Genomic DNA, 23743 nt, shown 5'->3' with positions numbered 1-23743 from the left:
ATTCACTGATATACGGGCTATACATGCTGACTCAGCCGGTTGGATTATGTCAACGACTCACGCGAGTCACGTCAATATAAACTGCCCTCAAAACAGTAGAAGACAAATTACGATGGTTTTATTAGTTGGGGTTATGATATATGGTACTGCGATTGATACGTACTCCCTCCGTTTAACAATGTAAGACTTTCTAGCATTGCCCACAAACATATAGATGTTAATGGATCTAAACACATATATCGTTGTTATGATATATCGTTGTATGTATGATACATCTTGTATGTGTTTAGATTCATTAACATCTAAATGAATATGGACAATATTAGAAAGTCTTACATTGTAAAACGGAGGAAGTATGTGATTGGACGTATGTTTGAGCAGAAAATCTGCTGCATGGTGTCCCGTTGGTACGGGACACATTAAATCAGCCTAACCGTTACCCACTATTTATTGAAAGGATTCAAAGTGGCCTTACAGACTGACCTGCACGAAGCAACTGGGCCGCCGAATAACGGAAATGGTGACAAGGCCCGTTAGACTGGTTGGGCTGGACCTTTACTTTGGTTACCAGCACCAAGGTTCACAATTTTGGCCCGAATTTTGGGGTGTACTGGGTTCCAGTAGGGCATGTGTGTCTCGCCGAAAGAAATTAAAGTTAGTTCAAAATCAATAAAATATGTTTAAAATTTAAAATCCGGATTAGAACGACACGGATAACTGTTGTCGGACACCATGTGCACACACAGCTCTAGTAATAGTCCTCTCAGTCTCACTGCTAGCTTAGCCTGCACGATTGCTATCCGTGTCTGCTGATCTATTCCTGTTTATCCTGTGAGTTTGCTACAGAATAGGAATAATAGCAAAAAAAAAAAAAAATCCGCTCAGCGTGGCACGTATCGTTCCTTGTCTACGCCTGTACGCAGCAAGCAAAACCTACGTACGTACGTGATGAGTCTCCTTTGCTCAGATACGCCACACGGACATATGGATCCGTTTGTTTTCGCGCGACGTGTGAGATGAGATGATGCGGATTGGACGATCCATCTTGATGATCAGATGGCGTACATCCGCTTGAACTCCTCCTCGACCCACTCGGCCTCGGACATGCCGGACGCCGAGAAGGATCGCGAGCGGCTGAGCGAGGATCGCTTGATGCTCCGCATGCGCTTGGCCTCGATCCGGTGCGCGATCACCCAGTAGAGCATGGTGCCGATGGTGGTCACCAGGATGGTTGCCCCCATGATGGTCACCCCGACGGCCAGCCACCGCTCGGCTTTTCCCACCACCACGAACGACAGCGCCAGGAACGCCACGCTCACCAGCACGCACGCCACCCACATCAGCTTGTTGATCACCGCCATCATCTGCTTCTTCGCCTTCCGCTCGATCACCACCACCGACGTCTGCACCACCACCACCGCCAGCGAGATGAAGAGCGCCACCGAGTCGAACACGAAGAAGATGAGGAACGCCGTCTGGTGGGAGATGTTGGCCTCGCCCAGCGCCTGACCCGGGGTCAGGCTGCCCGCGTCGTCCACATACTCGCCTGGCACCGTGAATATCGCCGCGAACGCCACCGTCGCGATCAGCACCGCCACCACCGTCGTTGAGTTGATGGCGTTGTTGAGGCCCTCGTCGTGGAGCTTGTTGATCTGCTTCGCGATGCCCTGCATCCGCACGCGCGTCTGCCGCGTCTGCTCCAGCTGGGAGTGCACTTCGTGCTTGATGTCACTCACCTGCTGCTTCAGCTCGCGCCCGGGGTTGCCGCCGCCGCCGCCCGTCGGGCTCATGGCGCGCGCCGACGGGACGCCGTGCTCCGCCAGCACGGCCACCGACTCGGTGTTGCCCATCTTCTCCGCCGTGTCGAACGCCGTCTCGCGGGACCGGTTGATCGCCTTCAGGTCGGTGTCGGGGAGCTCGAGCAGCCGCTTGACGATCGGGGTGCGCGCCTTGCGGGCGGCGATGTGCAGCGCGGTGTTGCCCTTGCTGTCCGCCAGGTTGAGCAGCGTCGGCTCGCCGGCGAGGAGCGCGTCGACGATGTCGAGGCGGGTGCCCTTGGCGGCCATGTGCAGCGCCGTCTGCCCCTTCTTGTCCACCCGCGCCGCGATGCTGGGCTCCGCCTCCATCAGCGCGCGCACCACCTCCACGTGCCCGTTCCTCGCCGCCGAGTGCAGCGCCGTCTTGCCGTTGCTCCGGGCGATCACCGCCAGGCTCGCGTCCGCCTCCAGCAGCAGCCGCACCACCTCCATGTGCCCCTGCGTCGCCGCCGTGTTCAGCGCCGTCGTGTTCGACGCGTCCACCGTCATCGACAGCTCCGGCAGCGCTTTCAGCAGCTCGTTCACCACCTCTACAAAGACCACTCCAACAAACAAACATCAACATCTCCAAAGATCCATGTCGAGATGAGTGGCAAGAATTTTGGCGGCAACAATGGCGCCACGATCGAGTCGAGCATTATCCAATACCTACATCCCCTTGCTTGGCGGCAATGTGGAGGGCGTCGTAGCCGCTCCGGGCCTTGATGCAGGCGGTGGCGACGTCGTGGTACTTGATCATCTCGGCCACCAGGGCCACGTACCCGTACTCGGCGGCGACGAACAGCGGCGTCTCGCCGGCCTGATTCTGCTTCGACAGGAGCGCCCGCAGCTCGTCCGGCGGCGCGCCGGACAGCGTCTGCTGCACGGCGACGAGCTGCCCGGCGCGCGCCGCCCCATGCAGCGCCGTGTCGTCCCGCTTCCCCGTCAGCTGCTTCGTCATCTTCTTCCGCCGCGTCGCCGCCTGCGCCGCCGCCTTCGCCGGGTCCATCCCCGCAGCCTGCTGCGCCGGTCGCTGCTGCCCGTCGCCGGATTGTTGGTTCTTTGCGTCCATCAGAACTGGAGGCGTGTCACGATGATGCAGCAACAATGGCTAGCTGCAACGACGAGATGAACAAGAACACTCCATTAGCAACACTCTTCTCTCTTTCTTTCCTTTTTTTTTTTTTGACCACTTGGGTGAACTCACCAACCAAATTACCCAATCCTAAACCATTATGGAAATAAAATCTATGGAAAGGGAACAATGAAAAGAACAACATCACCAGCAACAAAATAAAAAAATGACGGAAAAGTTCATTGGAAAAGATAAAATAAAGAAGTATGAACGAAATGCAAAAGAAGGCCGGCCGGCCGGCTAGTGCTAGTGCCATGCAAGTGCCCTCCCCACTCCATCTCCCTCCACAAAAAAAAGCTCCTCCATTTGCACACCACAACGCACCAGATCACGCGATCAAAGACTTGGGAACTAGGCATCTCCAAAAGATTATTGCTACGGTCTATACGCAATAATGCAAGAACGCCTCAGCCTTTGATTCATCTTTGCATTAATTCCCCTTTCGCAACGCGACGATCACGACGAAAAGCCGCCCCCCATTTCCACCTCATTTCACCAATGCTTTTCACGTAAAGAAGAGGCCATCAACAACGAGGTAGTATATAGTTAGGGAGATCAAAAGAGGGGGAGCCATTGCATTGCATTGCAGCAAATGCCATGGAACACATGCATCCATGGATGAAAAGGGAATCCAAAACAAAATGGATGAACAGAAGAAAATTTTGGAGGAGGCAGGAACAGACATACCGGCATGAGCTCTGCACCTCGTTGCCGCCTCCATGTGATCCGTGGGACCCTGATCTACACGCCGGAGGGGATGATTACGTCGGAGAAGACAAGAACTCCCACCGGTTATAATAATCCTCCCCCAATTGGATCGACGAAATGAACAGGCAACGGAAATGGAATCAAATTTAGGATTTCTTTTAAGCGTTTTTTTTTCTCTCTCGCTCGTTTTCTTCTGCCTATATTAAGACAATCGATCACTGGGCTGATCGCAAGCGGTGACGTGGATCCATAACTGACGCCATTTTAGATTGTAGTACGTACTAGCTATGCGGTTCTTGCAGTTGGTGATGCATGGTTAGGTGATGCTCTTTTTTGTTCTCTTGCTCTTAAGTGTTACTCTAAATAATCGTTATTGTTTTCTTCTCTAAATAATTTTCATTGTTCTCTCTGTCTCTCTCTCGTTCTGTATGTCATTTTCGTTGAGTTCTTGGTTTGGTGATGACCTTGGCGCTTGTTTTAGCGCGAGCAAAGAGTAGCTTAGTGCGAGAGAGAGAGAGAGAGAGAGAGAGAGAGAGAGAGAGAGAGAGAGAGAGAGAGGTGGGCGTTGACCGTTGACGCGGCAACGGGTCACTCTCGATCAGGACGTGGTTTTGCGTTTGGCGGTAAAGTGCGCGAGACACGTTGGGAGGGAGATAGCGACGCATCAACGGACAGGATTGAGACCAGAGAGTAATCTGACGGTCCACTGTTATCAACCGACCACCATTGGGCAAAAACGTCTACTACCATGAAGTTATCGACGGTCAAAGCGTTCTAGACACGTCGAGATTAGTACAATACAACAGAAAACTGATTTGATGCTCGAGAGAAGAGCAACATCACATCATGCATTGTTTGCATAGCCTTTGAGAGGGGAGCATTGCAAGTGAAACCTTTCTCTGAACTTTATTAGCAAGTGATGATATGATAGTATATTCAAGGAACTTTCTTGTGAAAAGCACCGCGTCTGCATTAGCTATACGCTCCAGTAGTACATGGCAAAGGCTTTACCATAGAAGCCGATCTGGAGAGCTTTTGCAGGATTTGCATATGCGTAAAGCCTCAAAGTGGGATCTTTGTGTTGCTACTTGATAGTGCGGCACACCAGGCCTTCTTCGGCTTGCAGCCTTCCACATCATCACACCATCTAAAGATTGCTAAAGAACAGCTACCATAAAGCCTTCTCCTTCACATATCTTTCCATCTGGGGGAAAGTCTATGTCCCTCGATTTTTTTTCAATTTTTTATGACTTTTAAACGACATGAAAAAGAACGAGAGGACGACAAAAATCCGCCTCCTCCATCTGATTGTCTTCAAGAGCTTCTGCATTAATTTGCTTTGGTCCCTGCAGTCTGTTCCTTTCAGATGAGTTGTAGTACTTGCACAAAATTAATTAGGCCGTGGTACAACAGTTTCTGACGATCTGTGGCAACAATTGTAGTGGTTTAATTCAACTGTTCGGCAATAAATCATGCGTGAGGAACGACGACTCCAAGCGTCAGGTCAACCAATCAGTCTACTGGGGCCAAAGCGTCAATGCCTTATCTGCAATGGAGGAGTGAGTGAGTGTGCCACACCCCACACACCGTTTCACTTGACCTTTACTGTTCGACGCCCACACGCATGCGGTTTCAGACGCTCTGATGATTGAAGCCCACAAGCAAGAGAGACTACTGACGGCGATCAAGTTGCGGCCGGGCTCAGTAGCCTGATTGCTCCGTCTCCATCATACTTGCTTTTTTTGAAATTAATTCGGCAATTTGCCCCGTCCCTGTCGAGATGGCTGTTCTGAAAGATTACTGCTGCTGATCCAGGCTTGTCCTCTCTGGTAGAAAATCCGGCATGTCGACATGGAAATATTCTCATCTTCTCACGTGCCATGGACAAAGAGGAGAAAGCCCTCTCCACCATGGATGTCTCCTTCAAGGCTATGATTCCATTGGAACAAAAGGAATTTTATAGATTAGTTTGATCTTAATCAGAATAAGATTATTGTGTTCAAGAGGAAAAACAGAAATGCTTCTAGAGACACTGGATACAGAACATGATTAGGATAGCCAACGATAGAACAGAGGAGCATACATATCATTCTGCTATCATCATTGTTGTAGTGTCAAAAAAGAAGATATGAAGCTGAAGGCAATGCACATGGAGCACAGCAGAGGCTGCATATTCTGATAACCAGTCTATCTGTAGTACTAGTATACAACAGCACTGTCGGCTAGCTCCTGCTGATTCAAGAACAGGAAATGGCAGATTACACCAACTTATTGGAACGTATACAGTTAACCCCTAATAATAATCTCAAGGGTCATTCTGTTTATAACATCCTATTTCATTTTTACATTCGGGTGTTATGGCTGCCAAAAAGCTGAGAGATCAACTAACCAGAATGAGCTTTATATGGCGTATATCCGGTCTATCTCGGAGTCTGAAAACTCTGAGTTTTGCTGCCATGAGTTTGAGCCACTCCTCCTTGTAGATTTCACCTTCTTCCTGATCGAACGTGTGCGCTTGGATCTCACCACATAGTAGGTCATTGTACCAAGCACACCAGCCATTATCACTCCGCCGATTAGGGTCACCAGAAGCGCCGCCCACTGGAAGTGCTTCCCAACTACAATATAAGCGGATGATATGAACGCCACTGTAGTGCACACAGAAGCCAGCCACATCAACTTATTGATAATCTCTACTACCCGCCTCTCTGCTTTAGTCTCTCCCCTAACAAGTGTAATCTGAACCACCACTACTGCTAATGATGTGAACAAGGCAATGGCATTGAAGATGAAGAAGATCTTGAAGGATACGGCATGCACAGCTATTGCCACGCCGTTGTTATCGTTACCGCCTGGCACAGTGAAGATTGCAGCAAATGCAACCGTAGCAAAGAGCACAGCCACAACAGTGACAGAATTGGTTGCGTTGTTGATGCCTTCCCTGTGGAGTTTCCTCAGCTCCTTTGCTATGCCAGAAACATTTTTGTTGGTTTTTCTTGCTTGCTCAAGTTGTGTGTGCACATCCTTCTTGATCTCGGTCACTGTTTTTCTGAGCTCGTCTCGAGGCTGGTTTAGATCATTTGCTCTGACTGCACCAGCACGAGACAAACAATCCTTTATCTCTGCAGATTCCTCCGAAAGTGGAAGACCCTCCGCTATGTCAAACGCAGTCTTGCGATCCCTAGTAAGTGCATTCACATTCATGTCTGGAAGAAGGAGAAGCTCATTTACAATCTGCAAGAAGAAACAACAAGCTTGTGAGCAGCAGAAGAATTGCTTATGTATGTACATTAGATTCAACATGGTGGAACAATACCTCTGATCTTTTTTTCCTGGTAGCAACATGCAAAGCTAAGTTGCCATTTCTGTCAGGCAGCATGACAATAGCTGGATCAGCATTCACTAGTGCCCTAACAACCGCAGCACTAGTTCCTTTCACAGCCATGTGCAAAGCAGTCTGGCCTTTCTTATCAGTCCTCCGAGCAAGCTGAGGATCTGCGTCCAGCAAAGCCTTAACAATTTCAACATGCCCCTGACGGCCAGCAAAATGCAAGGCGTTCTTTCCATTCCCCTTTGATAGCTCAACCAACCCAGAAACTCTCTCTAGTAGAAGGTTCACTACCTCAATGTGGCCTCTAATCGCAGCAGTTATCAGAGGTGTCACATTTGATTGGCCAAACGTTTTCCCAAGGGATGGATCATGATCCAGGAGTACCTTCACAATATCTATAAACAAATGTCAGTGGTCCATCTTTGTGCAAGACGTAAGTATAAAATGGATATGCAACAAAGCAATAATAGAGGAACGCTTGCCCAATAGCTTGTGTGAACAATCGGTATGTTAGCATCATGAAAGTAACCTATGATTTGTGACAATTGATTTAAGGCAAAGATAAGGTGAAATAACAATTTGGGATTCAAGCTTTAGTAATTGACTTAGTGATAGGTTTAGCTAGGTATAAGACTCAAAACTGTCAAAAAGACCATTTCATCATGCAAACCTTAGCGATTTTGTGCTTACGGAAATTTTGACAAGAGTGTGAAGAGTGTACAGTGCTCACCTCGGTGGCCTTCTTTTGCGGCAACGTGTAGAACATCGAATCCGGACTTGTTCTTCCTCGTGAGGCTCTCCTTGTCGGAGTGCTTGAGCAGCTCGACGACGATGTCGAGAAACCCCTTCTCAGCGGCGATGAGCAGCGCGGTCTCCTCCACCTCGTTGGGCTCGTTCACGACGGCGGCGCGGATCTCCGCGACCTCGCTGTCGAACTCCTCCCCGGTGCCGGTCATCTGCGCGTTGATTTCAGCGATGATCTGGCGCACAGCTTCAAGGTCCCCGCGCTGCGCGGCGAGGTGGAGCTCCGTGTCGTTGTGCCGGCCGGTCACCTGCTTGACGTACTTCTTCCGCCCCGCCTGGTCCATCCGCTTGCCGGAGTTCGAGAGCACCAGCACCGGCGCAGCAGCCGCCGCGGCGGTCGGCGACGGCGACGGGGACGGGCCCGAGCTGTCCAGGCGGTTACCGGAGCCGGACATCACCAGCACGGGGCCCCTGGAGGACGCCGGCGACGACGCCGGGGACTGGTCCAGCCGATTGCTGGAGCGGGACATCACCAGCACCGGCCGCGCCGGCGACTGGTCCAGCCGGTTGCTCGAGTGGGACATCACCAGCACCGGCCGCGACGGCGACGGCGACGCCGCCGGCGACTGGTCCAGCCGCTTCCCGGAGTGGGACATCACTAGCCCCGGCCGCCTCACCGCCCTGGGTGGCGACAGGTCCAGCGCCGGCCCTCCAGGACCCCCTCCCTCCGCCTCCGGCGACGCCAACCCAATCTCCAAATCCCCCTCCCCTGCACACACCCCCCAAATCAGCACCACCCCCGATTCCGATCGATCAAACCCAACCATCACACACCGAGAGAGAGAAACCATCAAACAACAACAACAACAACAGAAGCCGCGATACCTTTGTCGGAATCGGCAGACATGGTCGGGGACGGAGCTACACGGCGGCGGCGGCGAGGAGGCGACGGGGAGGAGGCAGCATGCGGGGGTTGGGGGGGAGGGAGCGGAACGGGAGGTGGTGGGGAGGCGAGCCGGATCGCGGCCTCCGCGCTCGCGCTCGGCTGCGGCCGCGCGTCTGATGGAAACGAAACGAAACGAACGGGAGCGAGCGGGCGTTTGCCTCGGCTTCAGCTTCTTCGCCCCCGTAGGTTTCGTATATCAGGAGGCAGAGAGAGCTCGGGATCGTTTCGTTTGGTGCGCGCGGTCGCCACCTGCCTGCCTGCCCGGTTGCGTTTTGCATATGGCCGCCTCTTTGTCGCCTTCCCTTCTCTCTGAATTACTCGAATTATTTTTACTCCACCTTTCTGTTTTCGCGCAAGTAGTGCCTGTCACTCCCGTAAGCTCACTGTCACGGTAAGTAATTAACAAACAGAAACCTCGAGTATTTTACATTGTAATCTGGTTGTATTATTCTAATCGTAGAACTACAAGGCACATGCGGGTTTTACTTTTATACCGTGGTGTTGGTTCGTGGCTTCTGGAGTAGTAGTATTATTAATCGCGTGCTTTTTTGTGTGCGCTAATGGCGATCGCTGGGTGGACGGAATCGTCATTGGTGGAAGAGAGAATCGGTTGGGGGTCCCCGCCCCCGCGCGCGTTCGCTACACAACACACGCATTTTGCATGGCGCTGGCTGGGTGCGAGTGCGATGGGACCAACGCGCATACATGTACGCGCTCCGCTGCCTGCCTCTCGCCTTGCAGTTTCACTACTACTTTTTTTTTTTGGGGGTCCAATTTCTGAACACGTCCTCTTGTTTTTGCGTAGCGTCTTTTATTCTCTCTTATCCCAGCCGGTAAAGAAGTAAAAATGACCGTGACATCTCAGTTGCGGCAGGCCTTACATTTGCACAAGCGAAAACGGTAACCAATTAAACACCAATCACAGCTATAGTAACTAGTAATTCCTCGTTGTTGCGGCTCAACTTCAGCACACGTATAGACACATCGTACTGTACTACGCAGCACTAAATAATGCCATAAGTAGCGTCAAGTTCAGTGCACCGGAGGGGTTGGGGGGGTCACACGCATCAGCAACGGCCTAAACTGCTCCGCATGTTGGGTTGTCGCCGCCGCCGTGACGGACGACGGCCGGATGGATGGATGCCCCCACGTGGTCAGCTTTATCTTGACTCGCCGTCGTCGGTCCGGTTGGTGAGCGCGAGGTCGGTCGGTCGGTCAATCAGTACACTGATCCATCATCCACTCTCTCCTCCCACCACCGTGCAGACGTGCGGCGATGCTCTAGAATCCAACACGGATCACGCGCATGTTGCGGGAGATTGATCGTATGATTATTCTTCGCAGAGGCTGTCTTTAGGGGAAAATAAAAAAGGAATAGCTGATGCCTGATTGCTCAGGAGAACGGTAAAATAATGCAGCATGGCATTCATTGGCCCGCCAACGTGTTTGTGACGATCCTCGAGAGCAATACTGAAGCATAAACGCAATAAATAACGCGCGGCAGAAATAAGACATATACGGTGAAAATAAAAAGAGTGAACAAATTAACGACCACAGTGGGAGTCGAACCCACGACCTTCTGATCCGAAGTCAGACGCGCTAATCCACTGCGCTATGCGGTCCTTGTTGCTTTTGTTCCACATAGTTTATAGTTAAAAATATAATCTATGAAAATCACAGAACGAAGAGAGATTCCAAAGGAAAGGTTCCACGCACGTGCGGCATCCGCGGGAACAGGCCACCGCAGCAGGAAGCATCGCATCCGACGCCCCCACGTGCCACCCTTTCGGACTCCCTCACAGTCTCACTCCCCCCTCGCCACCGCTCCTCCTCCGCCTCCGACTCCGGCGACCGCGCCCCGCCGCCGCCGCCACCGACAATGAAGCAGCTCAACCGCCAGCCTACCCTCAGCAAGCAGCACCGCCCGCACCACCACCGCCTCCCCCTCCCCCGCTCCCTCGCCTCCTACCTCCTCCGCGAGCACCGCCTCCTCTTCGTCCTCCTCGGCTTCCTCCTCGCCTCCTCCTGCTTCCTCATCTACCCCTCCTTCACCCCTCTCTCCTCCTCCTCCTCCTCACCCCGCGACACCGTCGCCGCCAGAATCCGTCGTGGCGGCGGCGGCGGCGGTGGCGCGTCGTCCGTCGTCGTCTCCGCCGCCGCCGCCTCGCGCCGCCTCCCCGTCGGCGTCCGCAAGCCACCCCTCCGCGTCGTCGTCACGGGGGGAGCGGGCTTCGTCGGCAGCCACCTCGTCGACGAGCTGCTTGCCCGCGGGGACAGCGTCATCGTCGTCGACAACTTCTTCACGGGGCGCAAGGAGAACGTCGCGCGCCACCTCGCCGACCCGCGGTTCGAGCTCATCCGCCACGACGTCGTCGAGCCCATCCTCCTCGAGGTCGACCAGATCTACCACCTCGCCTGCCCGGCATCCCCCGTCCACTACAAATTCAACCCCATCAAGACCATCATATCCTTTCCACTGCAAACTCTGCTCCACATTTTCGTACAAAAAACAAAGGCCTTTGTCTGCTTGCATTATTGAATTGCTGGAGTGAAATGGATATGAGTTCATGAATGGTAGGGCAACAATGCCAGGGAAATTTTGGAATCTTGTGCCTGCGGTTGCCATTTGCCTGGAAGAACCTGAAATTTTGTTCCAGTCCTATTTTTCCTTATAAATTTTGGTTCCCTAACTGTTATAGTACAAGACAAATGTGATGGGGACCTTGAACATGCTGGGATTGGCAAAGAGGGTGGGAGCCCGGTTCTTATTGACCAGTACCAGTGAGGTGTACGGTGATCCTCTTGAACATCCACAGAAGGAGAGCTACTGGGGCCATGTAAATCCCATAGGTGATAATTGTGTCTCAAGGAGCAAACTTTGTGATATGCAATCATATATCTTCTTTAGAGCCTGGCCCATTGAAAATGGTCACTCCACTGCATTATTTATATGTGTGACATTATGTGGTAATGCGTAGGCGTTAGGAGTTGTTACGACGAGGGCAAGAGAACAGCTGAGACTCTGACCATGGATTACCATCGTGGTGCCGGTGTTGAGGTAAAGTTTCATTTTCTGAATAGGCATCTAATTAGAGTTTTAGAGAGGGGGTCCCCAAAATCTTAATACATTAGTATCTTGTTTGCAATGGGATGGACAAACCTTTGCTAAAAATTAATTGTACAGGGTCCCTCAACAAACATTAAGTTTCTCAAAGTGGAATATACATTAATTGTATAGGGCTCGAAGTAAACGTTATGATTCAGTAAGTTATGTGAGTGAACTTCACAAAACTTCCAATCTGAATTTTAGGGTCAAATGTACTTGGTTTTGGGTGACCATACCATGAACATTTCGCAGGAAAATATGATCCATGGGATTTACTTTTTTTTTAATGTTGATGTTTTGCGTAAAAATTGGTCTACAACTGAGCATTAATGTAAAGTTGGTCTATTAATGGAACATATTGCAGTTCATACTGTTGAACCTTTGATAGGGAGGCCCGGTGGTTGTAGTGTCAAGAGTTAGGCAATCTCTCCATGTTTACCACATGTTTTGTTTATGTGTTGAGTAACATCATTGCCTACTGAATGGTTTCCATTTATTAAAGAGAAAACTTGACTAACAAATGTTTCTCCTCAGGTGAGAATTGCGCGAATATTCAACACATATGGCCCTCGTATGTGTTTAGATGATGGGCGAGTTGTTAGCAACTTCGTCGCTCAGGTTTGTGTTAATTTATGATTCTAATCCTTTGGAAAAGAGAAATAAGTATATTTGAAGTTTAGCATTACTTACTATTAAAGATGCCTCATTTCCAGACATTGCGGAAACAGCCAATGACAGTTTATGGTGATGGAAAGCAGACTAGAAGTTTTCAATATGTTTCAGATTTGGTATTTTTGACTCTGCTGTTCTCTTGTTATATATCGAAGTGTCCTTTTAAAACTAGCATTACTTTGATGCTTGCTTCATGCATTTGAATCTGGAATCTTTGCTCATTTATGAATTTATAGGTTGATGGATTGATAACCCTGATGGAAAGTGAGCATATAGGACCTTTCAACTTGGGAAATCCTGGAGAATTTACCATGTTAGAGCTTGCTCAGGTTCGGCCCTCATACTTCAAATCCAACTATCCTGCAATCCTTGTATGAACAATGCTTTGGGTTCTTGCCTGGGCTTTCTACTTTCTACAAGCAATCATGTGCCTGCTACTTCTGTAGGTAGTGAAAGAGACAATTGACCCAAGTGCTCGTGTTGAGTTCAAACCCAATACTGCAGATGATCCACACATGAGAAAACCAGACATCTCGAAGGCCAAATCTCTTCTCCATTGGGAGCCAAAAATCTCACTGAAGCAAGGCCTGCCACGTATGGTTTCAGACTTCCAGAAGCGCATCATGGATGAGAAAAGATAAACAAGAAGAAACGAATGAACTCACACCTGTACTATACTCCCCGGATCATTTCCAGTACCTTGACAAGCTTAGCTGCAGAAGTACAACAGAGAAATTGCCCAAAGTTTCTTCTTCGAGGCAATCCTTTTTGTGACAGGAAATCTCTTGTTTGGTTTTGACTTCTTTGATACATATGTTTTGTCACAGAATTTTGTCATCGAAAGCTTAGCCTTTCAGACAACAGTACTACTAGAATTTTACATAAACATAGAGACTTTTCATGGAATTATACTTTGTTAACCCATCCAATTCTGTCCTGCGAATTTTCGCTATTAGATAGCATCAGACAGATACTTCTGTTACCTCACATAATACTAGTATAATCATGTGATCAAAGCAACTACTAGTACATGGTAGAATACAATGTCACGTAGTACTTGAAATTACAAGCATTTTCATGAAGCTGAGAAGCAGCATAAGCTGCAAGGCCAAACTGTTTGGAATGGACTACTAAGCTGGAAGCAACTCAGATGAGGTGAATGCTGAACTGGAGGAGAGTCTCGACGCCGTCGGTGGTGTGCTCGTCGCCGGGGTGCAGCGTCTGGATGACGGCGAACCCCTTGGCGTTCTCGTACTTGCCCGTGCCGCCGATGACAGCGACGTGGGACTCCGGCGCCGCCATCCGGTGGACGCCGAAGAAGCTGAGCGTGTCGCCGTGCGCCTCGACGCCGCCGCCGTCGAACATGGCCGTGAGCACGAGCGTCTTGCTGGTGCCGTCCTGCGAGCTGGCGACGTAGAACCCCTGCGCCCTGCCGACGACGGCGGCGCCGAGCTCGTGGCCCTCGGTGAGCTCGTCGTCGATGACGGTGGTGGTGCCGAAGAGGAGGTTCTGGAGCGTGGCGCCGGACGGCAGGTCGCCGGCGTTGACGAAGGGGATGTTCTTGTTGCTGCCGTTGCCGTTGCCGTTGCCCTGGACGATGGCGGCGGAGGACGTGCCGCCGAGGCCGGCGACGTAGGGGACGTTGTTGCCGTTGACGAGGTTGCTGGCGCCCTGCGGCAGCGGCATCGCGCCCTGGATCGGGAAGATGTTGTCGTTCGGCCGCGCGAACGGGAGCTGCCCGTTCGCCGCCGCGCTCGCCACCACGCCCGTCACGATGCGCGCCGACGGCTGCGACCCGCCCAGGATGTCGTGCATGAAGAACGTCAGCTGGTGGTGGTCGCCCGCGCCGGCACCACCACCAGCCGCGCCCACCCCCGCATTGCCCGTCGCGGCAGCGCCACCGGCTGGCACGGCCGCGGGGGCTACCACCGTGTCAGCGGGCGGGTCGGTCGGCGCGGGCAGCGGGTCGACCGGCGCCACAGGAGCCTCCGCCGGCGCCGGCGCAGCCGCAGGCTGCTCCTCGAGGACGCGGCCGGCGAACGCGCCGTTCGCCGCCGCGGCGAGCGCGATCACCACCAGCCACACAGCTGCCTTGTCGACCATGCTCGCCGCGCGCTCGCCGCTGCCGGAAGAGACAGGACAAGAATCACAAGAACGAACAGTGCCAAGATCACTTGCTGCTGCCGCCGCCGCCGCCGCCGTTGTGCATTGCATGTCGCAACGAGGCCGCAAGATTTATACGGGAGCAGTAGGTGCGCCATGGGTGGAGTTGGAATTGCTAGTGGCGCGCTTTTTCTGTGGTGTTGTGTTGGTTGCAGGAGGGACACGGTGCCCAAGAGATTAACCTAAACCTCTCGGAGAAACGAAAGCGAGGAGCAGTTGGTATGCAGACGGCGACACGGCGCCACATAAACCCCAGGACATGCGAGGCACGGGCACCGGCCATGTGTACTCCTGTCTGACTAGAGTAGAGGAGTTGTTGCCTTTGCTGGGCGCCTGGGCCTTACGCTGCAGGATTTTTGGAACATTATAGGCACTCATCCGTTTCATAATAAATTCATTTTTGACTCTTTCCATTTGTTAAAAGATAAGTTTATATTCAACTAATCATTCTATTGGAGTTTATGAAAGTAAGAAAGTAATTGCATTAGGAATGGATAAAATAGGAAAGAGTTATATTACGATTTGATAAAGTAAGAATATTGTATTTTTTTTCGGTTTTGTATTACTACGTGTAAAATGGGTGAAAAATAAATTTATTTTAGAGTGGAGGGAGTAGTTACATTGTTCAACATTCAATAACCATCGGACGCATGAATTAATAGCAAACCTGGATGAATTTTCAGCAGCTCGCGCCAAATTAGAACATGTTCACCCATCACCTGCAACCAATTGGATAACTGGATGTGTAGAGGCCGAGTTTCTAATCTGTTTTCCAAAAATCACCTGCAACTAATAGAATTGGACTGAAAAAGGTTGTTCCCAACTTGCCATAACAAAATTCACCAAGCTCACAACATTACAGCAAGAAATCCCAGCTTCCTCGCATGTATGCTTCCTCCACTGATTATGGTAAGCAGCAGCATGGCCACATTTGCAAACAAGAATAACATAAGCAATATTGGCATGCAGGTAAACTTAACACATATACGATTGGTTCATGCCAAAATTTATACTCCGGCATCATGCCACAGAAAATGTACTCTCTTTTTTCTAGTTTGGAGGGACAACTCCAGAGGTCACAGTTATTAAAATCCATAGTTACAACCAGGTCCAACCGGAACGCAGCACACCGAAAGGCTGCAACAATCTCACCTTCTGTTCTTGAGATTTCTTTAACCAATTCATGGCAGCTTCCAGTAAGCATCAAGGCATCAACCACTGATTCTACCAGTATGCTTCAATGGCTGTAGCGATCAATTCATGGTTCATTCCAGCCACAGATCATAGCAGATTTTGTCACCCCCAGAAACTCAGATATGGTTTCTTGAAGGAGATCCTCATGTACCATTTTCCCGACCTCACTAGCAACAAGATCGATGCCATCTTCAGAACCAACCCACCCCAAGTCCATGAATAGGCCCTCATGAGCATACTCCATTTCTTGCCGAAGCTCGACCACCCTTTGCCACACCACCTCAACGAATCCCTCCTGGTCCAATCTGGACGAGCAGCTCCACGACAACCCCTTTGAGCTATGCTGCATCACAGAAGTGATTATATCTGCAATGACATCATTTGTGAGATCAAACAGGAGCTTCCTCTCCAGTGACGGCCACAGAATGAGGCTATTGTACTTGTTTTCAAGTACATCAAACACATCAGAGCCAGCTGGGCACTCTGATAAGTAGCACATGTCTAGTAGCTGATCCCGGTTAGCAGTATTAATGCCCAAAACAATCAGCATATCCAGCACGTAAGAGAAATCCCTTTCTTCTTCATCCCTAAAAGTAGGGGATATTTCCTTATCTGGAAGTGGCTGACTTTCTGTCGTAAGCTCATCATCACTTGATATTAGCTCAGTGTCATCTGCGCTGTCTGTAGCTTCCATCTTGAGAAGTCGCAGTTGCATTCTCAGTCCTGCAATATCCCAGTAAATCAAACTTAAGAACATGAATTAGTAGCAAGATGATTAGGGAAACAAGAACTGGGTTACTTGCCTTGAAGATCAGCACTAATTTTCTCAAAATCACCAGAATAATTGTCTTCAGCGTCCAAGGAAGATTCAAGAACAGAAACTGGACTTTGTTGATCATCTTTGTCGGAGCTCACTGGAGATTCTGATCCTGTTTGGGGAATCATCCATGGGACTTGATTGCCATCACTTTGATGGTCGTCAATCCTCATGGCAGATACTGATTTTTCCTCAAAATTGCACACTGGATTGTCATCACACTGATGCTGTTCGATCCCCTCAGCCTGAGTACATGGATGAAGTCAGCAATCAGAAGATGTCAAGAAAGGCAACAGAAAACAAATCAACATGATATCATTCACACAGAATATTCACAACAAAGGCTTTAGCACTAGACGTGCACATGAAAAATGTGTTCTGAGGAAAAATGGATGATACACATAAAAACTCATATAGAAAAAATACATCTAGCTTTTCACACCTATGGATGAATTTTTCCATAGGAAATGGTCAACATAATGCAAGAAATAAATTCACCTAAATTTACCTGAGTCATAGAAATGTTGAGTCTAGGTACAAGAAGATGGTCGTCTGATTCTATTGGTGACTGTTGATGTATCTGCTGGTTCTGCCTATCAGGAGAACATAGTTCTTTCTTCTGTCCAGGAACCACAGGACTGGTATCCAGGTAATACACTGTATCTAACTCATTGTCAGGATTTGAAGGATGTAGAAGTGTCCCTTTAGATGAATTGGCCAAGGCGATACCATTTATTGGTTCCTCTGAATTTACATGTATTTCGCGTTCAATTATCGCTCTTTCCTCGTTATCTGAGGAGACACGATCAGCTCCATCCTTATGAAATGTTGCATCTTGAAACAGAGATTTTCTATTCCTGCTGTTGCATGCATGTTCAGAATCATAGGGTCCTACTTTGAGAACATCTTTCAGCATAGAGAACTCATTATGTCTGCCAGTTCGTTTTCTGTTGTTTGACTTCTGAACTCCCCGATTGAAGGGTGTTGGAAGAGATTTGGACCTTGGTAAACTACCTGTAGCCACATCTCGCCAACCATCATTGCTGCTGATGCCAAGAGGAGAGTTACATGTGCTTGTCATTCTATCTTTCTGTGATTCACCCTTTGGATATTTCCTGTTTGATATTTTCTGGGTAGCAACTTTTGAAGCTTCCTGGTCAGAAAGAGCAAGCATGTCTCCAAGCATGCTGAATCCATTATTCTTGTCTGCTTGATGCTGATATCGGTGGGTGGCCTTCCATCTGTTAGAGAGGTGTTTCTTTGCTTCCCTGCTAACTTTTGTTTCTGTTGAATATGATGGTGAGGACATGAAGCTAGAAGAAGCATATCCATCATGTAGCTCAGAGGATCTATGAAATACCTCAGAGGACTTGACATTAGAACGAGATGACAGAGGTTGCGACCTTTCATCTGAAACAAATGTGCTAGTCTCTGGTTTGAAAATGTGTTTCCTGGTTCCAACACCCCTAGCGGCTCTCATTTGTTTCATAACCCCTCTAGCAATTTCTTTAGATCCCTTCGCTACATCATCGAATGTTTCAGAATCTCTAAGGGGGCCTATGTATTCTTCAGTACATGGGCTCCACATAGCATCACCATGACATGGTTTGTGCCTCCTAAAATCAAAACGAGAGAGTTCATTCCTTAAGGCGAAGGCTCCTTCAATGTCCTGAGCTTTATCAAGACTTGGTTTCAGGACAACAATCCGTGTGGAGCAAACTCGCTTGTCACTGATTTCCTGGTGACTTGACCTTGACAGTTTCTGCCTTAGTGAACCAGAGTCTTCTTTTGGGGATTGATTGGGCAACTTAGTATATGGCCTACTCTGAGAGTGTTCAACTTCCTTTTGCTTGTAGAAGTAGCTTTCAGCACCTTTATCTTGTGAATAGATATTGTCTGTGTCAGTAAATTGATTTCTTCTAGATGGTTTCAATATTGTGATGCAATTTGCAGTAGAGGACGGAGAATCATGATCATGTAGGTCTCTTTTGACTATAGGATCAAGTTTTTGAAGAAATTGCAAAAGAAGATCTTTATTGGATGCCAATACGTCAAGTGTTTCACTGAGCTCTTCTGATATCTGAAGGGATTCATCAGTAGAAAGGCGCTTTGCATCCATAAGTTTTTGCCTCATCTGATCTAGATCAGGACTACCAGTCTTGCCAAATGTTGAAGTTACATTTCCATTTTTAGATCTTGGGCTCCGGTGTATTTTCATTCTTGTTGCCTCCATAACTTCAAAAACATCTTTGACTTCTGGCATCTCATCTGTGCTTCTCCGATGTGGAATATATTCGGAAAAACTACGCCTCTCGTGAGCGCAACAAGGTGAAGACTTTTCTGCATGACTTTGGGCATATCTGTGTTGGTTATTGGCTCCAAATGAAGGCAGTGAATCAAGACCCATTAGTCTTCCTACAACACCTGGTGAAGTGTGCCTAGCATTGACATCTTTCGAGAATTCTTCATCAATAAGTGTTTTCATTGGTGTACCACTAGCCTTCTTAGATTTACTTCGCCAGTTTCCCTCAGCAAGCTGAGAAGAGCAGAAAAAAAAAAGGCATAGCAATCCATTAATTAAAATATAGGAACGAGGTATAGTAACAGAGGACAATTATGTACTACCCATTTTCAGATTTGAGTATTAGCAACGTTCACTTGTACTAGAATAGTAACAGAAGACAATTATGTAGTACCCACTTTCAGATTTGACTATTAGCAACATTCACTTGTATTACAAGATATGCAAGGTATAGTAACGAAAGAAAATTATGTACTGCCCATTTTCAGATCTGAGTATTAGCAACATTCACTTGTATTACAAGATATGCAATGTATAGTAACAGAACAAAGTTATGTACTGCCCATTTTCAGCGACATTCACTTGTACAAGAGATACAAAGGTATAGTGACAGAAGAAAATAATGTGCTGCCAATTTTCAGATTTGACTATTAGCTGTTCATTTGTACTACAAGAGATATGGAAAGTGTTGAGATAAGAAGAACATGTGCATCCCAGTTTTGACCTTCTAGTTTTATGCCAAAGGTAATCATCATTAAGCTAGAGAAAAGAACATGTTTTTGAGCTCCTTATTTATAACCGAAACTAAAAAAGTATGTGCAATATATGATATACCTCTTCTACTAAATGCAAATCACTCACCATAGAATCAGAAAGCATCCCAGGATTACTTGTTTGTTTCCTCAAAACAGTACCTGAATCAAAGAAAAAGGTAACAGTGAATGTTTCCTGTAGATATACCACAGCAATAGCAAAACAAACAGCACGGTAAAATGGCAAGCAGAAGGCACTTGGTGTTGAACTATTAGGCTGTGTTCGGCAGCCAGTTTTCCCAACTCCTCTCTCTCGTGTTCCGCGCGCACGCTTTTCAAACTGCTAAACGGTACATTTTTTGCAAAAAGTTTCTATATGAAAGTTACTTAAAGGATCATATTGATCCATTTTTGAAGGAAAAATAGCTAATACTTAATTAATCACGCGCTAATGGACCGCTCCGTTTTCCATGCACAGGATACTTGTTCCCAACCAGTCCTAACGAACTCAACCTAAGAGATAGAACGAAGAAGAGTTTAGGGTCATGTTCAATTTCTGCTAACCACAAAAGACAGGGAAGGTGAGTAGGAAGACATGTATTACTGTCTTTTGGCCTTGATCAGGCATGCTTTGATAGCACATAGACCAGTCACCACAAGAAAATAAATTTACTTTTGCCAGCATGAAAATATACTTGATATACTATTAATATACAAACATCAAGTCTAAAAAGGAGAAGTTAAAAGGAAAAGGTTGAGTAGGATTGAGGTTTTCGAGCTCTCTTGATCCAATTCCTTCAAGCGAATCAATGTGAAATGAAAAATAAAAAATAAATTGATTGAAACAGCCAACTTGTGCACAAAATCTGTGGGGTGCAGGGAGGCCCAATAAAAGTAATATTGAATGGGATTCAGTTTACAAACATACCCTAGGAGTTCCGAATTACCTGCTCATTTTATGAGGAAAAAAGTTTTACGTTTGAACTGCAGAGAGTTCAGAGGCAAAACCAAGATACCACGAGTTACGTAACAATAATAAATTGTTTACCACAATAAGTAAGTAACTAAATAACCTTTCATCACATAACGCCACTTGTACAGGGGATATTCTTACAAACTTGCTAGCACACATAGAAGACGACTTAGACGAGCACATAGCAGTGCTTTGGTTTCATGATTTGGCAGTGGCAGCGTCAGGCTGAAAATTCTACCAGGATGTAACATTTTGTAGATCAAATGTCAATTCATCGAGTTGGCAAAAAAACATGTTTCACTAGTTAACGTAGTGAACGGCTCTTTTACAGACTAAGTGAAAAATCTATGTTTAAGCGAAGATTCGCTTGGTGATTAGAATAAGAAGCCCACTTGGCCATGAACCTTCACGGCATCCAACTGAAATGGGGACGCAAAAGAACATTATTTAATGCTTTTACTTACATAACCAGCAATTTACGGGCAAATGAGGTTTCTTTGCGTGATCTCGTGGGATAGGCAAGTCGACAATATCTCATTTCCTTAGAATTGCACACTCTAGAGGACCCCCAATAATAAAATGCGGCCAATGCTCTAGCAGTTCAATCCAGGATGCAAAAACTGAATGGAAATCTTTCATGTTTGGTACAGTAGTACTCCTAGAATCTAGGCTATTGTAGCTGAAATGAAACAACATAAAGGAAAAGCAAACAAATCAAAACAAGTCCGCTAGAATCATTTGAATTTTGAAAGCAAGAATCCTCTCTCTCTCCAATAAAGGCTTGACTAGGACCTAAAGTCCATGTGAAAGTTATGCCCCCTCCTTATTTTAAAACAGAAGGGTAAAAAGAAAATTCTACATTGTTTTACTCCGCAATGTTTTCTTCGAACTCAGAAGATCAAATGTCAAGCTAGTTACCCCAAGTTCCCGATTTGATAACGTGATCAGCCAAGGGAGAGAGAAAAAAAAAGCGTCCTTTTCTGTAACACCCACTTATATGATATTTCTCTGAGGTGTAGATCATGACAAAAAAAAAAGAACCTTTCATTCAGATTCAGAATCGTAAGGTAAACCCCGAAAAAACCTTCAGTAGCAGATCTTTAACCATGGACTCCTAAAAAAAGCTCACCCGAAAATTCCGCGGAGAAAAAAAAAAGATGCAAAATTTCAAAATAAAGAAGAGGAGAAAGACGGCTAGGAGATTGGGGGAGGAGAGAAGATAACTGAACCTCGGTGATCGACGGCGGCGGGGGAAGTGGAGCCCGCCGCCGCATTCCGCTCCATCCACCCTTCGCCGGCCTCCCCCCTGTGCCTCGATCTGCCGCGCCCAATGCCCGTCATGCCCGGCGTCGTCTGGAGCCCCCGGCTGGACGACGCAGCAGCGACGAGGCCGCCGCCGCTCATCCACCGCCGCGAGAGCTAGACGAGCAGATCGATTTTTTTCTCTCTCTCTCGCGTGTGCGCGTGAGCCGTCGCGTCGCGGGGAGGAGGATGGGGAAAAGGGCTTTGGTTTGTTTGCCCGTTCCTTTGCCTGTACAGTGCAGCCGTGCTGCTTGCTCTGCACCCAAGCCGATGACTTTGTATTTTTCGGTTTCTACTCTCTCTCTCTCCCTCCCATCTTGTACTATCTCTCTCTACCATTGTATATATCTCTCTCTCTACCATTTTGTAGTATATATCTATCTCTACAGAGCTGTGTTAAGATCTAAATTTTATATCCAAACTTTATATTCAAACTTCCAAATTTTTCCATCACATCAACCTGTCATACACACACAACTTTTCAGTCACATCGTACCAATTTTAACCCAAACTTTTAACTTTGAAAGAAACTAGACACAGCCTACATATAAATCTATCTAAATTAAATTTTCATATCTCCCGTCCAATCAATGGAGCCTTTAGTCTTATTTTTATTTGCATATAATTTCTCAGAGAATTGTAGTGGCAGTTTCTTTTTAAGTCTTTGTGAGGATATTACTAATATTAAGTTTTAGAAGTCGATCATTAGGGGACTTTGTTTGCAATGATCACGGTTGTTCAAGTGCGATGAAACTTGTGAAGCTCTCGAGCACTGCTATATTGTATTCTACTCGTAGTTTCCTAAAGGTTCATCACTAATGTCACTATGGATAATAATATTTCTAACACTGTATCATTATACTCGCTTTTAATTTCCCGCCCGAAAAAAAATAGTAATAAGCAAACATAACGTGGCATAGAACTTGAACTTCTTTAATTGAACATCATCATGACATATTAATCCCTTGCATTCTTTGGAGTTGCTGGGAAAAAAAGACCCATCCACACAGATCACACAAAAGTAACATGATACGTAACCTAAAGCACATTAATTATTAACTGAGATGTGAAATAAGAAATAGAAATGTAAAATCCCGCTTTTCATTTGCCGCCAAGCTTTTTTTTTTCTAAGAGTATCTCAAAAAGAATGGCTAAGTAACTCTTCAAGCCAAATATTAGCCAGTATAGGAAAAAAAAAGCCCTCCAATAGTCTCTCTATCTCACTGGCCAAGTTATCCGGCTGGCCAGATAGTCCCACCGGCTAGTTAAATCTAACCAGCCACAACCCACTGGCCAACGGTGGCCCTCATACGCTGGCCACTGGCCCATCGCGAGAACACCGTCGCCTCCCCCTCCGGCGCAACGACGAGGAGCAGCCGCGCCGCCGCGAGCCCCCCGTCGCCTCCCCCTCCGACGCAAACGCAACGACGAGGAGCAGCCGCGCCGTCGTGAGCTCCCCGCGACCCAAATTTCCCCGTTGCAATCAAGATAGAGAGGACAAAGGAAGAAGAACAGCGGCGGGGCGGGGAGACTGCACCGTCCACTGCCTCCGACCTCGCCGACGCCGCTGTTGCCGAGGTCCCCGTCGTCGTCAAGGTTGCCATCGCCATCCATCGCTGCTGCCGAGATCTCTGTTGCCAGTCGTCGATGCCGTCGTCACCGAGGTCGCCGTCGTCTAGAGGCCTCTGGCCCCGCGCGACGGCCGCCGCCTCCGCCCCCGCAGGATTTGGGGTGGGGGCGCGACCTCTGCCGCCTCCACGCGGCTTCCGGCCCCGCGCAGATTTGGCCAGCGGGGTGGATTG

At 48.1% G+C, this 23743-nt stretch overlaps 5 protein-coding genes and 1 non-coding gene across 7 annotated transcripts; 1 reads left to right on the top strand and 5 right to left on the bottom strand.

The window, feature by feature from the left end:
• Window positions 1–358: 358 nt before the first annotated feature.
• On the bottom strand, window positions 359–3815 carry LOC127768969 (ankyrin repeat-containing protein At5g02620). 2 transcript variants are annotated; one of them, XM_052294642.1, is made up of 3 exons: window positions 3619–3815; window positions 2466–2911; window positions 359–2347 (listed from the first exon to the last, which is right to left on the bottom strand). In XM_052294642.1, the coding sequence occupies exons 2-3, from the start codon at window positions 2866–2868 to the stop codon at window positions 1053–1055; spliced, it is 1698 nt and encodes a 565-aa protein (XP_052150602.1). In that variant the 5' UTR covers window positions 2869–2911; window positions 3619–3815; the 3' UTR covers window positions 359–1052. The 2 variants fall into 2 exon arrangements, with proteins under 2 accessions (XP_052150602.1, XP_052150603.1); XM_052294643.1 differs by lacking the exon at window positions 3619–3815 and adding an exon at window positions 3256–3548.
• Window positions 3816–5719: 1904 nt separating this feature from the next.
• LOC127767713 (ankyrin repeat-containing protein ITN1) lies at window positions 5720–8868 on the bottom strand. The gene is made up of 4 exons (XM_052293144.1): window positions 8600–8868; window positions 7701–8483; window positions 6956–7365; window positions 5720–6873 (listed from the first exon to the last, which is right to left on the bottom strand). The coding sequence occupies exons 1-4, from the start codon at window positions 8619–8621 to the stop codon at window positions 6040–6042; spliced, it is 2049 nt and encodes a 682-aa protein (XP_052149104.1). The 5' UTR covers window positions 8622–8868; the 3' UTR covers window positions 5720–6039.
• Window positions 8869–10208: 1340 nt separating this feature from the next.
• On the bottom strand, window positions 10209–10282 carry TRNAR-UCG (transfer RNA arginine (anticodon UCG)). The gene has a single exon. It is a non-coding gene; the product is annotated as a tRNA-Arg (tRNA).
• Window positions 10283–10440: 158 nt separating this feature from the next.
• On the top strand, window positions 10441–13344 carry LOC127765449 (UDP-glucuronic acid decarboxylase 1-like). The gene is made up of 7 exons (XM_052290357.1): window positions 10441–11124; window positions 11363–11510; window positions 11639–11718; window positions 12301–12384; window positions 12480–12554; window positions 12675–12767; window positions 12885–13344. The coding sequence occupies exons 1-7, from the start codon at window positions 10540–10542 to the stop codon at window positions 13077–13079; spliced, it is 1260 nt and encodes a 419-aa protein (XP_052146317.1). The 5' UTR covers window positions 10441–10539; the 3' UTR covers window positions 13080–13344.
• Window positions 13345–13571: 227 nt separating this feature from the next.
• On the bottom strand, window positions 13572–15414 carry LOC127765448 (dirigent protein 10-like). Its single transcript, XM_052290356.1, has 2 exons — window positions 15269–15414; window positions 13572–14946 (listed from the first exon to the last, which is right to left on the bottom strand). Exon 2 carries the CDS (start codon window positions 14650–14652, stop codon window positions 13585–13587), a length of 1068 nt encoding a protein of 355 aa, XP_052146316.1. The 5' UTR covers window positions 14653–14946; window positions 15269–15414; the 3' UTR covers window positions 13572–13584.
• A 151-nt stretch (window positions 15415–15565) lies between these two features.
• LOC127765447 (uncharacterized) lies at window positions 15566–22248 on the bottom strand. The gene is made up of 5 exons (XM_052290355.1): window positions 21869–22248; window positions 19776–19828; window positions 17121–19148; window positions 16599–16857; window positions 15566–16518 (listed from the first exon to the last, which is right to left on the bottom strand). The coding sequence occupies exons 1-5, from the start codon at window positions 22041–22043 to the stop codon at window positions 15860–15862; spliced, it is 3174 nt and encodes a 1057-aa protein (XP_052146315.1). The 5' UTR covers window positions 22044–22248; the 3' UTR covers window positions 15566–15859.
• Window positions 22249–23743: the final 1495 nt, after the last annotated feature.

This window comes from Oryza glaberrima, chromosome 3, assembly GCF_000147395.1.
Source record: "Oryza glaberrima chromosome 3, OglaRS2, whole genome shotgun sequence".
In the NCBI taxonomy this organism is placed as follows: Eukaryota; Viridiplantae; Streptophyta; class Magnoliopsida; order Poales; family Poaceae; genus Oryza; species Oryza glaberrima.
Note: the sequence above shows the minus strand (reverse complement) of the source record. Positions and strands in the feature narration are given on the sequence as shown.

Excerpts from the sequence above, each read along its gene's own strand:
- LOC127765447 (XM_052290355.1), bottom strand. The coding sequence starts at position 22,043 with ATGAGCGGCGGCGGCCTCGTCGCTGCTGCGTCGTCCAGCCGGGGGCTC. Across the intron at positions 19,149-19,775 it reads GGATGCTTTCTGATTCTATG|CTTGCTGAGGGAAACTGGCG; the intron begins GTGAGTGATTTG and ends TGCTCTTCTCAG. Across the intron at positions 16,519-16,598 it reads AATTAGTGCTGATCTTCAAG|GACTGAGAATGCAACTGCGA; the intron begins GCAAGTAACCCA and ends GGGATATTGCAG.
- LOC127765449 (XM_052290357.1), top strand. The coding sequence starts at position 10,540 with ATGAAGCAGCTCAACCGCCAGCCTACCCTCAGCAAGCAGCACCGCCCG. Across the intron at positions 12,385-12,479 it reads TTAGCAACTTCGTCGCTCAG|ACATTGCGGAAACAGCCAAT; the intron begins GTTTGTGTTAAT and ends CCTCATTTCCAG. Across the intron at positions 12,555-12,674 it reads TTCAATATGTTTCAGATTTG|GTTGATGGATTGATAACCCT; the intron begins GTATTTTTGACT and ends ATGAATTTATAG.
- LOC127765448 (XM_052290356.1), bottom strand. The coding sequence starts at position 14,652 with ATGCAATGCACAACGGCGGCGGCGGCGGCGGCAGCAGCAAGTGATCTT.
- LOC127768969 (XM_052294642.1), bottom strand. The coding sequence starts at position 2,868 with ATGGACGCAAAGAACCAACAATCCGGCGACGGGCAGCAGCGACCGGCG. Across the intron at positions 2,348-2,465 it reads CGCCAAGCAAGGGGATGTAG|AGGTGGTGAACGAGCTGCTG; the intron begins GTATTGGATAAT and ends TGGTCTTTGTAG.
- LOC127767713 (XM_052293144.1), bottom strand. The coding sequence starts at position 8,621 with ATGTCTGCCGATTCCGACAAAG. Across the intron at positions 7,366-7,700 it reads CGCAAAAGAAGGCCACCGAG|ATATTGTGAAGGTACTCCTG; the intron begins GTGAGCACTGTA and ends ATTTGTTTATAG. Across the intron at positions 6,874-6,955 it reads CCAGGAAAAAAAGATCAGAG|ATTGTAAATGAGCTTCTCCT; the intron begins GTATTGTTCCAC and ends TTCTTCTTGCAG.